The 16,897-nt window shown below is 41.5% G+C and overlaps 1 protein-coding gene across 1 annotated transcript; it reads left to right on the top strand.

Annotated features, from left to right (window-relative positions):
- The first annotated feature begins 1,768 nt into the window (after window positions 1-1,768).
- Window positions 1,769-15,546, top strand: ZNF660 (zinc finger protein 660). Its single transcript, XM_086720266.1, has 5 exons — window positions 1,769-1,854; window positions 2,956-3,059; window positions 4,464-4,554; window positions 6,130-6,250; window positions 10,232-15,546. The coding sequence occupies exon 5, from the start codon at window positions 10,410-10,412 to the stop codon at window positions 11,403-11,405; it is 996 nt and encodes a 331-aa protein (XP_086576392.1). The 5' UTR covers window positions 1,769-1,854; window positions 2,956-3,059; window positions 4,464-4,554; window positions 6,130-6,250; window positions 10,232-10,409; the 3' UTR covers window positions 11,406-15,546.
- The last annotated feature ends 1,351 nt before the right edge of the window (window positions 15,547-16,897 follow it).

Genomic DNA, 16,897 nt, shown 5'->3' with positions numbered 1-16,897 from the left:
GACTTAATTGGTCATAACTGTCTTAATGTACATGAATATTTTTCTTAAGTGTTTCTTGATATTGTGACAATGGTGTCATGGACCTGAGTTTTACGTCCAGGATCAACTAGGGGGCATGAACTTGTGTAAGTCTTATCATTTCTCTGAATCTCTGTTTCTCAGTCTCCTTCTTGAAATATGGCAGGGTTGCTGTTTCACCTACGTGAGCTAATGGATAAGAGAGCTCCTGGTACACTCTTATTCCAACTGCCTGTTTGACATTTTCACTTGGATGTCTAGTTGACATCTTTGACTTAACACATCCAAAATAAAACTATTGATCCTTTTCCCTAAAACCATTCTTCTTTCAGTCTACTCTATTTCTAAAAGGCAAACTTACTCTGGTTGCTCACATCAGTGACTGTAGAGTCATCCTTAACCAACAACCAATTCATTAGCAAATCATGCTGACCATGCCTTCAAAATATAGTTGACCCTTGGACAACACAGGTTGGAATGGGTCCATTTATATGTGTTTTTTTTTTTCCCCCCAGTAAATTTACTGGAAAAACTCAGAGATGTGGGAAATTTGAGAAAACTCACAGAAGAACTGTGTAGCCTGGGAATACAAAAAAAATTTTAGGAAAAAATTGGTATTATTGTAAGAATTCAGTACATAATACATATAACCTACGGAAGTATGAATTGACTTATCTGTAAGGCTTCTGGTCAACAGGCTTAACACTAGCTAAGTTTGGGGGGGAGTCAAAAGTGATATGTGGATTTTTTACTGCACAGGGTCAGTGACCCTAACCCCTGCATTGTTCAAGCATCAGCTTTATACGCAGAAGCATTTCTCATCACCTCTATCATTTCTAAACTAATCCAAGCCTTCATCATTTCTCATCTGGAATACTACAGTAGCCTCAACCTCTCAGCTTCTACTCTCACCCGCCTACAGACTGTTCTCAACAGAGCAGCTAAAGCAAAATTTTAAAACGTTATGTCATCTAGTGAAATGTCCATGTCAGGTTTTTGTCAGAATGACCAGGGACTACCAGCAAGAAATTTGCAGAATTTGTGGGAACAAGTTTCTTGGCTTCTTTTGTATCTAATAGCTAATAAACCTTGAATATATGGCAAGAAAAGAAAAAGGTAAGATCATGTCACTCCTTGGTTCCCAAACCCTCCAATATTATTTGTGACACATCCAAAGTCCTTATGGTCTATAAGGACTGAAATGTGTGCCCCACCTCCCTCCTGATTACAAGGCCTTTGCTCCTGATTGTTCCCTTTGTTAGGAATACTCTTCCCCCAGAGGTATTTATTTATCATTGCATCCCTTGACTCGAAAGTAAGCCTCACGAGGCAGCGAGTTCATTTTCTTCACTACCTCATCTGCAGCGTCTAAAACAGTGACACAGTAGGCACGCAATACGTATTTTTATACGCCGCGGGTAAGCGGTAACTGCACCTGGCTTTGAGGCTGAAAGGCACGGGATCTGTGCAAGGAAAGATGAACGTGACTTCGGGGAGCCTCTCGGATACAGAAGGGCTTCCCAGTTGATTGGTTCCTCTTCCCGCCCTAACCAAGTCTCTCCCTGGCTCCACCCCTTTTGGAGCCCTCGAGAGTTAATCTTCCGCACTCCCCCAGCCCTTTCATCCTCCCAGCCAATGCACGGGCAAAAACTGCGGGAGGCGGGGCAAGAGGTCTCCTGAGGGGGCGGGAGGCTCCAGCCTCCGGGACACAGAGATGCGGAAACCTCCAGATGCCTAGAAGGGTCGGAGGGTGAGGATGGGGGTTAGTGGGGAGTCCGTGACGCAGTTCCTTCTCCGCTGTGTTCCAAGATGTGGGTCGGGCGCTTTCGGTGAGGGGTATGTGGCAGGCTGGCGTGGGGGCTCGGTCCGCGTTCTGGGAGTGGGTGGGGCCACCGCCCGGGAGCCGGGCCTCCTTGAGGGCAGCACGCTCGGCGACAGGGAGGGAGGTGTCTACTTGGGTAGTTGTGGGCCTCTCCGTGGGCCTCTCCCTCCCCGCGTTCGGTGCTGCCCCTTTGTCCGGGGTCTCCTTTCTCACTCCGCGTAGCTGCTCGCTCTGACAGAGCTGATAGTGGTGACAGAACTTTGTCATCCCCGCACCTAGTCAGCAGGCTGCCCTGGTCACAGCAGTCGAGATCCCAGCCAGGCTCAAAGGACTCCACAACCCGTCTTCAACACCGGTTTGAATCGGAACACCGGTCCGTTCCCCGCTGTGTTCCCAGGAAGGAAAGGAACTCAGGAGGACAGGGTTTTCCCGAAGGTGGCTCGCTCATTCATTCATTCATTCATTCATTCATTCAACAAATCCCCATTGAGTACCTACCACTAGATGCTAGTTCCTGTGGTTACAGTTGTGTACAAAACAGAGGTATTTTCTGGTAGGGAAGAGATGGAATAAGCTTGAAGGGTTAGAAGCAGAGTCTGGGAATCTGGAGAGGTTGAAAACACAAAACGAATTGTGAGGGCCAGTAACTCTCAGAAATAGGTAATTGTTAAAGAAACAAGAAAACATTCTCCTCTTATCCTCCCTTTAAGGGCTTAGTTTTCTCTTTAAAGATATTTGACTCAGCCAGGTTCCCTTCTCATCCCTCTGCTGCAGACGTCTGCTGGAAAAAGTTGGATTGCAGTTGGAATTTATTTTGCGGTTCGAGAAGAATACGGGAATTTTTAGATATCAAACAGAACAAGTGAAAAGGAGCAACTGTAGTTTGATAGAATGAGGATTACCTTCAGACACAGATTTGTCTCTCACCTGCTGCACAACCTTTGTCAAGTCAGTCAACCTCTGGGAGCTTCATTTCCTCATCTTCAGAGTGGGAATTATCACCCTTACTGCTCACAGTTCTTTGGGAAAGGAAGGTGCCCAGTATGTGACACTGCCCTGAGTGTCCACTGGGAGTTGAGCTCTCCGAGAACTCAATCATTTCTGTCTGTTTACAGTGATTCAGCATCCCATTAGGAACTTCCACACCAAACTCAAGGAAGAGATCAGGCAAGATTTGTGCTGGGCAGATCTTTGGAGTGAGGCTGTCTGTGCTGGGCAGGTGAGACCTATGCTGTGAAATTTGTTATCTGGGGACAGGAATCCTACATGCTAGAGAAAGGGGACCACAGCTGAAAGGGAGCATTTCTGGATGGCTATTTACTGAGGAGGAAAGAAGCAGAGAAGTGGGAGTGGGGCCTCTGAACCTTGAGGAATAGAGTTTGGGGATGGGAGGAAAGGTAATATAGTTGAACTCAAATTTGGGTGTCAGGAGACTTGGACCTGAGCCGCAGCTTTCCTCTAAGTTTCGGTCTCCCCATCACGACATTTTAATATAGGACACCAGGAGGTCTGAACGATCTGTTCTAGCTCTGACATTCTGAGAATCTCTGACTAGGTCAGTTTCTCAGGGAACTGGGGCCCCTGCATGGCCCCATTGCGACAGCATTGCTGAGATTGCAAATATACTGTCACGGTGTTCAGACAAGTATGAAGCACTAAAGGGATGAACAAGTGGAGGTCAGATGCGATTCTCACCATCCCTACACCCAGATTGAATTAAAATCTTAAATTTGTTTAACATTTCAAATCATACAACATTTACTTAGCCCTCTTTGTGCTAGGAACTTTGTGGGATCCACATATGAATACCATGGGCCTTGCTCTTTGGGGCTTAGAGCTGAGTGTGTACTTGTGAGGCAGAGTGACACAGACATACACCCAATTAATTCTAGTATAAAGCAACTCTAGTTTATATTACAGATTTGTTAAGGTGTTTCCTCGAAGTACAGAGATGGTAAAATCTATCCAGTTTGGTCATGACGTCAGGCTTTGTTTTATGTTTAAGGCACAGGCCTTTTTCTTCCTGAGGTCAAGTAGTTCCTCTGATATTTTCTCCCAGTTTTATTTTTTTTTTTCCTTTCAGTTAAAAAAAAATTGTTTTATTTATTTTTGAGAGAGAGAGAGAGTGGGGGAGGGGCAAGGCAGAGGAGGACAGAGGATCTGAAGCAGGCTCTGTGCTGACAGCAGTGAGCCTAATGTGGGGCTCAAACTCACAAACCATGAGATCATGACCTGAGCTGAAGTTGGACGCTCAACTGACTGAGCCCCCAGGTGCTCCTTCCTTCCGATTTTTTTTTTGAAATTTATTTATTTACTTATTTATTTATTTGAGAGAGAGGGTGCAAGTGAGTGAGAGGCAGAAAAAGAGAGGGAGAAAGAGCTAGACAGAGAGACCCATGAAGGGCAGAGAGAGAGATGGGGGGGGGGGGAAGCAGGGCTCACCTGAAGTGGGGCTTGAGCTCACTGGATGTGGGACTTGAATTCATGAACCGTGACACCATGACCTGAGCTGAAGTCAGATGCTTAACTGACTGAGCCACCCAGGCACCCTCATTTTTATCTTTCATTCATCTGTCTGTCTGGAATATTCAGGTGTTCCCTCTTATTCCTCACCCCATTGCAGCCAATCAGTAACCAAGGGCCATGTGACCACTGCTCAGAGGGACCTGAACAGGCAGGTGATGTGGTGAATTAAGGGAATACAACATCCCAAGGTAAAACCTCTTTCTCTTTCTCTTTCTCTTTCTGCTCTTTGTGAGTTTCTCACAGCCTGAACTGAATGGTGGTCCTGAGATCAGAACACTCACCCATCCATCTCAGGGATTTGTGGGTCAGAAATCTGGGGGGCCTCATTGGTTCTCATCCGTTTACCAGTTGTCTGAGAGTGTGCTTTTATGCACAGTTGCTTGGGTATCTCTAGTGTCCTGCTGGCTCTGTGGTCTCATCTATCCCTGCTCCTACTTCTTCAGCCAAGAGTTCACTTTCCCTCCTAGTGCCTGGGAATTCTTCCAGGTTTTCTGAGGGAATTTTCCATCCAGTCAGGCAGAGGACAAATAGTTAGGTTTCCATTTGACCAGTTTCTCCTCAGATTGGCCCTCCCTGATCTGATAAGTCTTGCTTCCTTCTCCGGTCCCCCAGAACGGCCCTGGGTTTCCTTATGCACATCCTTGTGCATTTCTCTTTCTCCCTTCCTACTCTTCTAACCCAAATCTCCATCTCAGTGAGCTTATACTTTCTCATGACTTCCTCTGTCACCTCTTATTCTTAAATTTGCATTCCTGACATATTCTTCCTTTTCTTATCTGAAGTGTTTTCCTACATCTTCATCTTTCTCAGTGACACTACCCTTATAGATATTTAGACCTGGATCTGATAACCTTGAATTCTTTCTTTTAGTCATCCTCTGTATCTAGTCTGATAAAAGTGTATGCTTTCCTGGAAACAGCTGGACTTCATTGTTCTCTATCCTGTATTTATCCTGGACTGGGGTCTGACTATCTCATTCATTTGTTCATTCATTCAACAAACATTTATTGGGCACCTAGAAAGTGGCAGACCCTCTAATGGTCACCCATACTGCATTCCTAAAGTTGTCTCTCAACTCATTTCCCTTCCTCCATTCCTTTTTTTCACCTCTAACCCATCCAGGCTAATCTTCCTAAAGCATTTTTTTTTTAAAGATTTTTATTTGAAGTGTAGTTGACATACAATATTATACCCTAAAACATTCTATTCCCAATTTCACTTTTATGTAGGATGATAGAAAACTTATTGTTCAAACTTGGTATACTTTTGTTAGTTAAGGGGGCTGCTGTTAATGATGCTGGAATAGCAAGTATAAACCAGCACTGTTCTGGGACAACCAGGATATATGAGCACCCTACTCCTAGGTAGCGTCTCTTGGATTATTTCTTTTTATATCCCTCAAATACGACTCATAGGATACCCAGCTGCCTCTCTCCAGTTTTCTACTTCATGATGCTGAGAGAAATATTAATGTGCTGGGATGTGGAGGGAAGTATGGGGACGAGGGACAATGAATGATAATGCTTGAAAAACTGTATTCTTGACAAGTGAGAGTGAGAGAGAACAGCAAGGTAGAAAAAGAATATAGAATCGGGAAAGAAAATGAGAATGGTTGGTACTCATTTCAAATTATATATCAAATATATAATATATATTAAATTATATCCATATATGCCCCATAATTTCAGTGTTCAGGCTCATATGACTTCAGGCAACGTAATTTTTTCATTCCTTTATTTGTTCATGAAAAAAAAATTTTTTAGTGCCTACTATATGCCTGGAACTGTGCTAGATGCTGGGAAGACAAAGGTGAACAAAATGGACAGAATTCTCACCATCATTGTCGCGACCGGCGGGACAAACACCGAGGTCAGGGGCCTGAGGGTAGGGGAATGCAAGAAAAAAAGAGAGAAGAGAAAGTTTGGGAACAGGAGGGTCCCCTGGGCTGATGGCCCAAGTGACGGCTTTATTGCTGCTGTACACAATCTTTTATAACCAGACTCTTATGGGTCAGGTCATTCTAAGAATAAACAGGTTTCACATAATCGCTGCCAACCAAAACATTTAGTTCTGTGTTTCTTGTGCATTTTCTAGACGGGTCACAAGACCTTGTTGATAAGATTGCTAGCAAAACACAATTCCCATGTTTGTTTCTATCTGACTTGGGATAGAAAAAGGGAGGTTGCATTACTGCCAACACCTGCAGACCACAGGCTTCAGGAATTAACTTTCTTGGCCTTGACAAGGCTTTCGTATGCCCTTGAAAGTGGGGGAATGGGAGGGGGAACCACCGGGTTGGCTTGAGTCAACGGGGAACATTGCTCGACCCGGTCTCAGCCTGGCACCGGGGCCCGGCCCCCCACACATCTTGAAGCTATGTGATAGTGTAATCTCCCACTTATTTCTAAGTACACTGGCCCTGTGCAAGTCATTTCCCATTTCCTTCTGAGGAAACAATTCCTTCCTCTTTTGGGGCTCAGCCAAAGGTTTGCCGTTTTAAGGCACCTTTCTCCGAGCATTCCTGGCCCCAGTAATCACTCCCTTCCCTAGCCCCCTTCACTTCCTAATTGGGTACTTCATAAATTTTAATTTGGTCTCTTAGTTTTTTGCCATTTATTCTATTGTAAGCTCCTTAAAGGTAGGTGTGATACTTTATGCTTATATTAGTGTGCCCAAGCCGCTGTAACAAAATTCCATAGACTGGGTAATTTAAACAACAGACATTCGGGGGCGCCTGGGTGGCGCAGTCGGTTGGGCGTCCGACTTCAGCCAGGTCACGATCTCGCGGTCCGTGAGTTCGAGCCCCGCGTCAGGCTCTGGGCTGATGGCTCGGAGCCTGGAGCCTGTTTCCCATTCTGTGTCTCCCTCTCTCTCTGCCCCTCCCCCGTTCATGCTCTGTCTCTCTCTGTCCCAAAAATAAATAAAAACGTTGAAAAAAGAAGAATAAACAACAGACATTCCTTTTCTCACAGTTCTGGAGCCTGGAAGCCTAAGATTAAGGTGATCACCTGATTCAGTTTCTGGTAAGGACTTAGGACTCTCTTTCTGGCTTATAGATGGCCACCTTCTTACTGTGTGCTCATATGGCTGTCCTCAGTTTGTTGGGGGGAGGGGAGGCAGGAGTGGAAACAAAAGTGAGCTCTCTCTCATGTCTTATTGAAAGGACACACTAATCCTGTCAGATCAAGGTTCCACTCTTATGATCTCATTTAACCTTAATTACCTCCTTAGAGGTCACATCTTCTAATACAGTCATATTGGGGATTAGCCATGTAAATACCTGGCTATTAACATTTTCCATGGATACCTCTTTCTTGAAATCCACAACAAGATCTTTTCTATAGCAGCCTTGAGGAATAGAATAGTTCTGTCACTAGCTAACTGGGAAGCTTCAGATCAGTCATGCCTAGAAATGAGACATACTGGCTTCAAGGCATTGTCTCATTCTGAATCTCTAAAATCCGTTGTTCTAGTAGTTATGGGAATCCATTCCTCTAAAGTCATTTCCCAACTTTTCCTAAGTAATACTTACAAAAAGAATTAAAAAATACAAGTTACCAGAACACAGTTTGCTTAGCAAGATTAGAGCCCTCAATAACAGTAAATATATAAACTTACCCACTTTTTCATCCATCCATTCATTCATACTACCGAGAGTGTGTATTTTCTACTTTTAGTTTGTATTTTTCTCCTTTTCTGCAGTAATGCTTTTAAAAAGTTTCCCTGTTAGATCCAAAACAGAGATTTGTACAAAGTAGAATGCTCAGTAATTACTACTTTAAAGCGTGTATGAAGAAAAGTTTCAGAGAAGATTACAAATGAAAAAACAACTCAAAAAGAACCATCAACTTTCTCAGAGAGAATTTTGGAAGTGGCTTCACTTACTGTCTGACTCTGCTTTGCAGGCCCCTAGCTTCTTACTGATTTTCTTCCTGTTTGATTAGGAGGGGTAGCGGCAGCTGGATGTGAATGTGCTTCAGGATCCTGACAAGAGTCCGCCCCTTACCATCATTTTCTCTGCCTCCCCCTTATATCATCGGCACAAGTTCGTATGTATGTGTCCCTGTATGGCATCAGTGGCACCTATGTTCCTGAGATATGAACTCTAACCTCAGTTGGAGGTTCTCTTCCTTCCTCGCTGGTCTTGAGCACTCACCATTGGACATGCTTCTCCTTCAGAGAGTGTGACTCAGTTTATCACAAAGCTATGAGACAATGGAAAGTGGTCAAACTTTTATGAAAGGCAAAGGCAGTACTACAAAACAATTTCATTTCTTCTGACTCAATAACTCACTTGTAGAGCTTTTATCCTAGGAATATATTTCAGTAGGAAGAAAACTTTGTTTAAGTGATCATGATAGGGGCTCCTGGGTGGCTTAGTCGGTTAAGGGTCCGACTCTTGGTTTCTGCTCAGGTCGTGATCTCATGATTTGTGGGATTGAGCCCCAAGTTGGGCTTTGTGCTGACAGCGTGGGACCTGCTTCAGATTCTCTCTCTCCCTTACTCTCTGCCCCTTCCCCATGCTTTCTTTTTCTCTCTCAAAAATAAATTAATAGACTTAATAAAAAGTGATCATGATAGCATTATTGACAGTGGTTAAACCTCAGGGAGCAACAGAAATGTCTGACACTAGCAAAATTGTAGGTAAATGATAATGAATTCAGTTGGCAGTGTATTATATAGTCATAAAATGATCTTATGATTAAATAGCAATGTGGAAGATTACATATGAAAACTTGGAGAAGTAGGATACAAAATTATATCTACCATATATTTGTGATTATATAACTATAAATATGGACAAGTCTGGAAAGGATCATAGTAAAAGGAACATTAATTATGTGTTCGTATCATGCAGTCATCTTTCTGTTTTCCTTTTATGACCCAATCTTCTCCATATTTGAGATATGCAAGGGTTACCTGTATGTCCCAAGTTTCATGTTAAATTCTTTGGGAAGTTCCTGCTCATTCCTGACATGGGTTTCATGTATTGGCCCCTTTTGGTTGTGCCGTCTCCTATTTTCACCCTTTTGCCACTATTAGATACTTTACCATTGTATCATGCAAGGTCTTATCAGAGTTTCCCGTGCCATATTTTAGCTAATCCTGTTCCCCCCCTCAGCCTCTGAGTTTCACACTGTAGATTTAGTGATAGCTTGTCAGAGTGGTAGCTTGATGAGAAGCGGAATGAGCACATGTGGCTAGATTCAGCTACAGAGCAATCCCTACAAAGTAGGCTATGGTGTGACTAGGCTCCAGTAGGCTCTGTATTGGAAGAACTGTGTTACCCCTTATTAAGACAGGTCTTAAGAACAGAGATGTGTATAGGGGCCTCATACCTGGACTTAGAGCAAAAGATGAAATCTTAGTCATACCCCAAGACAATCTCAGTTGCTGATCATTGAAACAATTCTTGAGCATCTGTTTTGTGCCAGTCACTATATCATTGGTATTAGGGGAATCAGTCAGCAAGAACTGAAAACCAAACTATTTTGAAGAGCTGGTGAACTAAGGATCTTTCAGTTCATTTTGTCTAGGGACCAGATGAGGAGTTAGTTAGATGACTCCAATTCTGGGAGTAGAGTATAAGATAGGAGGAAACCAGGGTGGATTTTATATTACTCATTGCTGATCCTGATCCTGGACCTGTTGGGTTCCTGTCCTGTCTTTCCTTAAGCCTTTACCTCGGCCTCTGGGTCTGCCCTTATTTTTCTCATCTTATTTGTAATCAGTTCTCTCTGACTTTGAACACTTCCTCTTCCTTGTAAGGCCCTGTGATCTACCACATCTTGTTATCTTTGGATAATTCTCCTTCCTCTAGTGTAGAGAATGGGTGATATGTGCAATTTCTCTTTCTTCTGTCAGATGGTGAAACTGGGACTGAGGAGGTGTTGATTCCAAAGTATCATTCCTGAAAAGTCAGAATCTCACACTTTGAAGAGAACTCCACAGAGGTGTTGCCAGGGAAGTCAAAATTTAGAAAGCTCCTCTGAAAGGAAAGAGAAGACTGAAGAGGCCAATGTGATGCTTCAGGCAAGAGAAAATGAGGAGAAAGACCAGAAACTTCAGACATAAGACAGTTAAAGACAATAAAACACTTACAGAAGTGAGTGAGCAAGAATCTGAAAAAGATGGTAGTCAGTGCTTGGATACTGCAACAAACATGAAAATTCATGCTGGAAAGAGACAGTATGTATGTACTGAGTGTGGGAAAGCCTTTAGTCAGAGTGCAAACCTTACAGTACATGAGAGAATCCACACAGGGGAGAAACCCTATAAGTGTAAAGAGTGTGGAAAAGCCTTCAGTCATAGCTCCAACCTTGTGGTTCATCGGAGAATCCACACTGGACTGAAGCCCTACACATGCAGTGAATGTGGGAAATCTTTCAGTGGTAAGTCACACCTCATTCGGCACCAGGGAATCCATAGTGGGGAGAAAACTTATGAATGTAAGGAGTGTGGGAAAGCCTTTAGTCGGAGTTCAGGTCTTATTTCACATCACAGAGTTCATACTGGGGAGAAGCCCTACACTTGTATCGAGTGTGGGAAAGCCTTTAGCCGTAGTTCAAACCTTACTCAACATCAGAGAATGCACAAAGGAAAAAAAGTTTACAAGTGTAAGGAGTGTGGGAAAATATGTGTCTCTAATACAAAGATTATGGACCATCAAAGAATTCACACAGGAGAGAAGCCTTACGAATGTGATGAATGTGGAAAAGCTTTCATTTTAAGGAAGACCCTTACTGAACATCAGAGACTTCACCGTAGAGAGAAACCTTACAAGTGTAATGAATGTGGGAAAGCTTTTACTTCTAATCGAAACCTTATTGATCATCAGAGAGTTCACACTGGCGAGAAACCCTATGAATGTAATGAATGTGGAAAAACCTTCAGACAGACTTCTCAAGTTATTCTACATTTGAGAACCCACACTAAGGAGAAACCCTATAAATGTTGTGAATGTGGGAAAGCCTACCGTTATAGCTCACAGCTTATTCAACACCAGAGAAAACATAACGAGGAGAAGGAAACCTCATAAATGACATGTATTGTGGATAGTAGGCCTAACTGCTACTTTTTGGAAAAACTGGCTTTCATTATTATCAACCTTAATTCAATTTCTGAGACTCCATACAGGGGAAGTTACCAGAAGTACACAAAGATTAACAAAGGGATATTCATGCCAGCATCATATATAACTGAAGGAAGAGAACTAGATTTTCAGTAACACTGGGTTTAAATGAATAATGGTCTATCCACATGATGGTTTTGCAGCCATTATAAACATTTTTAAAGAATATTTAATGCCATGGGGGAAATTATTTGTATAAAATGGAAGATCAAGAAAAAACAAGTTTGATCCAAATTAAAAAAAAAATTTACGTATATGAGAAAAATGAGAATGAAATAATACCAAACCAAAATGTTAACAGTGATTACCATTGGGTGATAGAATTATAGGCGAATTCTATTTTCTTCCATATACTTTTCTATGCTTCTTAAAGACTTTTGTACAATGAGAATGTACTACTTTTATATTCAGGAAAGTACAGTATTTTTTTAATTGCAATGAGTGTACATGTTCATTTTCACTCAGCAGTATTATGAAGGTGTGTAGAACATAGACCCTAAACTCATGGGATTCCACCTTAATACTGGCACTTGGTAGCAGTGGAACCATGAGGAGGTCGTTTCCTTTTAGAGCCTATTTCCTGTTTATTAAGTCATAAACACTAATTATTGATCTTTTGCAGTTTTAGAATAAGCTGACTTTACAGGCTGTCAACATGATGTATAATCCACTTAATCACTGTTAGGTTAAAAGAACAGCAAAAATTCACTATATTCTCTCCCACAGTTGTTGAAGGATCTGCAGATAATAGAGGCTTCATTTTTTCAACATATGTCTACAAAACCAGAAAAAAATGTCCTCTTATGAAACTGAAATTGCAAATTGCAGGTTCCTAACCTGTAAAGATGCAGTCAGCATAATCTAAAACTAGGGAAAGACACTGCCTTCTCACGTTATGTACAATTTAGTAGTTAAAAGCACGGACTTTGGAATGAGAGACATGTTCTGATCCCAGATTTGCCACATACTAGCTTGTCAATTTTGGACAAGTCATTTAACTGCTCTGAGCCTTCAACTTATCTGTAAAAAGGGAATAACTACCTATCTCACAGAGTTGTGATGATTTAATGAGATAATGCACGTATTGTGTGACAAGGCTAGCACATAGTAAATGAAAATAGCTTAAGTATGGGACATTGGAGCAGTGTTTCTAAACACGTAGAGTGATTCAGGAAAACCCTTACAAAGGTAGCATTTAGGACATTTTTGGGTGTAATGAACACAGTATCAAGTACTAGTAGCGAAAACCTTAAGAACATTGATTGTTTACTTATGGGGAAGGCTAGAGGTAAGCAGTTCCAAGTTTGGTTTGGCAATTGAGCAATTCACTAAACTTAAGTCTTAACTCCGTAATTTTCAGCACATTGGCTTTCATTTTTGGAGCCTCTTGGTAGTAAGATGTTGTCTATAGCTACAAGCTCTTCTCTTCACACAACTGTGTTTCAAAGTCAGGAAGTGAGGAAAGGAACTGAGGTTTTCTGATCTGTTTGCTTTCTTCCTTTTATCACCGAGAAAAACCTTTCTCAAAAGAAGGGCGGGATGCTAGGCAGTCAGTACTACAGGCGCTTGCTAGCTTCCTCTGCCTTTCTTTATGTCTGGTCCTTTGAGAAGGCCTTAACCCATTTTCAACCAATATATAAACCTTTAAGTCCTTAGCTCAAAATCCATCTGGGAATACTTAGAATCTGCTCATTCTTAAATGTGGTCTTCCTCTTTCTTTGTATGCAGTGAATCCCTAAGCCTAATGCCACTTGTCTTATGCACATAGTGAAGTATTGTTATCCCATAACATTTGTACAAGAAAATTGAGCCTCAGTGAGGTTAGGTGACTGCTAGTTAGTGATTGGAATGAGGATTTGAACTCAGATCTGAGTGTTAAGTCCACACTTTCTTCATTATACCAAAGTACCTCTGCCTGCCATGGTGGTTCTGTACATGAGTGGGAGGCCAGTTGGGATTCTCCTGAGTGAAAGGTAATTGTATCTGGGTAGTTATTTGCCCATGGTTTCATGAGGAAGATGCTATCTATCTCCTCTGAGTTTGATTTATGGTTTATCTCTGCACCTTGTAATTTAGTTTAATGATTATATATTTCTGCCTTTCTCTTACTGGAGAAAAAGAAGCAAAAGGTTGTGAAGGGTATAGTTGTGTGAAAATGGATTGTTTGGTTTTGTCCTATTTTGATAGGATAGTGGCTTATGTGCAATTATGTGATGTAATTGTCCCTCTTTGCACAGTTATTCAAAGCAAGGTTTGGAGGCTCTGGAATGGATTTGCTGCATTCCAGGGATAGAACTGTTGTATCACCATTGGGTAGGCACTTCCCTGAGAGTCTGGGCGGACACAAGAGTAGGGTAACCTACATGGAGCAGTGAATTACACTACTATAGCAGTAAGGGTCCTTCCATCATTTTTCCCTTGGCACATGTCCTTTTAATATTAAAGAAGGTGTTTGTAATTATTATACTTTGCCTTTTGTCACATCAGCCATCCTCACCTGCTGATTACCTATGTGGAAACTCCCCATGACTAATGTCTATTGGCTGTCGAAACTAAGAAAACAGGCAGTTGGCTTCTTGTGTGCCTGTCAGAGGTTATTTTTTGAGCACTAATTATTACTGAGCAGAGTTGTTGATGCTTTTTATATGTTACTGAGCAGGTAACCTCTGACCAAAAACATTTTCCTATTACTGTATCATAGTGCCTGAGATTCTTTCGTCCAATAGGCTTTCTTTTTCATCTTAAAAGACTTTTGTGATCTTCAAGAGTAAATGCCTTCTGGAAGGATACTGTGTCATCTCAAACCCAGCAATCTGAATACAGATCTTCACATTTCTTGTCCCAGGCAAGCTACAAGAATAGACCCTCACCCATTTTCTAGGCTGATACTTGTCTTAGGCTGCAGGAGTACATGTTGATAAGTGGTCCCCATACCTTTCAGATAAATATTCTGCAATATAATCTGAACTGATAATCCACCTTCCTCCAGGGACTTTTTCAAGACTGTCAGCTGTTTATTTCAGTCAGAGTTTAATTATGAAGTTCTTACCACACTTTCAGGCCTTTCATGATACACTCTAGATTCAGGGTCTGTTTGTGTTTTTTCCAGCTTCCGGTACTAATGGAAACCTAGTTGTTGCTTAATAGCAGTGCTTCCTCTGCAGCCCCTCAATTGTTAGTTTTTGTCTCCCTCAATCCATTTACCTGTCTTTACTGCATTTCTTCTCTATTCTCCATAAAAAAAAAAAAAACAACCCAGCTGTTTTGAAATATACATCATTAGACTACTGTGTATTACCCATCCCTGTTTTTATTACCTACTGGCTTCCTGTGCACTCATACTTACTCATGTGTTTAGTATCCAGAATATTCCTGAGGAATATGAAGAGGTGATATTTTTAGCCACAGACATCCCAGTTGCGTAGAATTGCTCTTGTGTGGAATAGAAATATATGTGTCTCCTTTTAGTTGAGGAAGTATGGAAATAAAGTTTCATTTTATATAGCCTTGATTAAAGGGAAATGTGAAAGATAAAGAATTCTGCATACAGAGGAGAGAATCTCCCTAGGCTTAGAGATATTTTTTATTGATGGTGTATACTATATCAGGGCTTACTTGGAACAGAGAAGAAAATCAAAACCCAAAACGGCTTTAAATAACTGAACAATTCTGTTGCATTTAAATCTCATAACACCAAATTTCATGTTTGCTCTATATTCTCAGTGATAAACTTCCTTTTTAAAAAATTTTTCCACTTAATATAAACAATTCCATTTAATATAAATGAAATAGTATGCTCATATTATTAGATTGTTTTTAGAAACTAGACTGTCTTTAATCACCTCTGATGTTAGAAAACTTTTTGCAGGACATACTTATAATTCCTCCAATAAATCTGTTGTTATTTACTTGTTTTAAATATCACTGTTTTTTTTTTTTTTTCGTGTTGTTTCCTTTGTTCAGAGTGGGAAGAAAACAGTTCAGTTTGCTTTTCTAAGCATCTGTTTTTGGAATGAAGTGATTTGACTTGTGTCTGATTTAAACACAACATGAAGCTTATTATTTTCATACTCATATTACAGAAATGAGAGCTCTCTAGCCAATATAAAGTGTCCTTTCTCTGGCCTCATCTGTGTTTCAAATCTGTACTATTATGTAGACCTCACATGGGTGTATAAAACCAGCTATGTTCCTTGAAGTCCATTTCTGCTCCAGAAAATAGGCTCATGAGGGGGTAAAAAGGTGATGGCAGACTCCTTTCTGGACAACACAGATGCAGGACCTGACTAGTTCCCACTCCTACTGACCGTGTAAATGCACATGGTACAATTTGACCACAGGGATTGTGGACATGCAAAAGGTGTAACCAGTCTCTGAAACTAAGGCCAGTGAACTCCAAATCCGGGAGTTAACATGAGTTAACAGCACACATACAGATCAGTGTCCCAGGCCCACCAAATCTGGAGCAGAGTCCAGGAATCTATAGGAAATAACACTTTCACAGTGGGAATTGAAAAACATTTTTCATTAGGAACCTTGACTCTTTACATGACTACTTTTATAATGATTGTCCATTTTTCCTTCAGAAGAACCTATAAATTACACAATGGTTGAGACATATACCAATGTTTGTATGATCATGACAAATTAGCAACCAGTTTACTGAGTATGAAATAAAATGCTGTCACATTTGCAGTGTTTGTTTCACCACAGAATTGAGCAGAGATTCATGTCTTTAAAAAGTATAAAGTAGGGGCGCCTGGGTGGCGCAGTCGGTTAAGCGTCCGACTTCAGCCAGGTCACGATCTCGCGGTCCGTGGGTTGGAGCCCCGCGTCAGGCTCTGGGCTGATGGCTCAGAGCCTGGAGCCTGTTTCCGATTCTGTGTCTCCCTCTCTCTCTGCCCCTCCCCCGTTCATGCTCTGTCTCTCTCTGTCCCAAAAATAAATAAACGTTGAAAAAAAATTAAAAAAAAAAAGTATAAAGTATAATAGAACAGTATGGCAAACCAGATAATCATAAAGCCCTTTGGCTACAAAACAAAACCTAGAAATTCTGGGTAAAATTTAAACATCCTTTTAAAGGGCTTTCAAGAAGGTGAGATAAATCCACAGAACCTAAAATGAAGAGGGGGTGGAAGCCAGAAAAATAAGTGGGTGATGATACCTTGGGTGCTATGAGGCAGTTTGGTGACATCAAGGAATGTAGATTTTTATCTGGTTTAAGGGTGCAATTTGAATCTGTGGGGTTGTAAGAGGTGGAGAATTGGCACAGATTTCCATAGGAAGCCCAGATGTTTATAAGTGTACACCCTCAGTGAAAGCATGCATTAGAAGTCATGCAGGAGTAGAGGGGCACCTGGGTGGCTCAGTGGGTTAAGTGTCCAACTTTAGCTCAGGTC

This window comes from Puma concolor, chromosome C2 (genome assembly GCF_028749965.1).
Source record: "Puma concolor isolate L17-30 chromosome C2, mPumCon1.1.hap2, whole genome shotgun sequence".
Classification (NCBI taxonomy): Eukaryota; Metazoa; Chordata; class Mammalia; order Carnivora; family Felidae; genus Puma; species Puma concolor.
The sequence above is the reverse complement of the archived record's forward strand: the minus strand, read 5'-3'. Positions and strand labels throughout refer to the sequence as shown.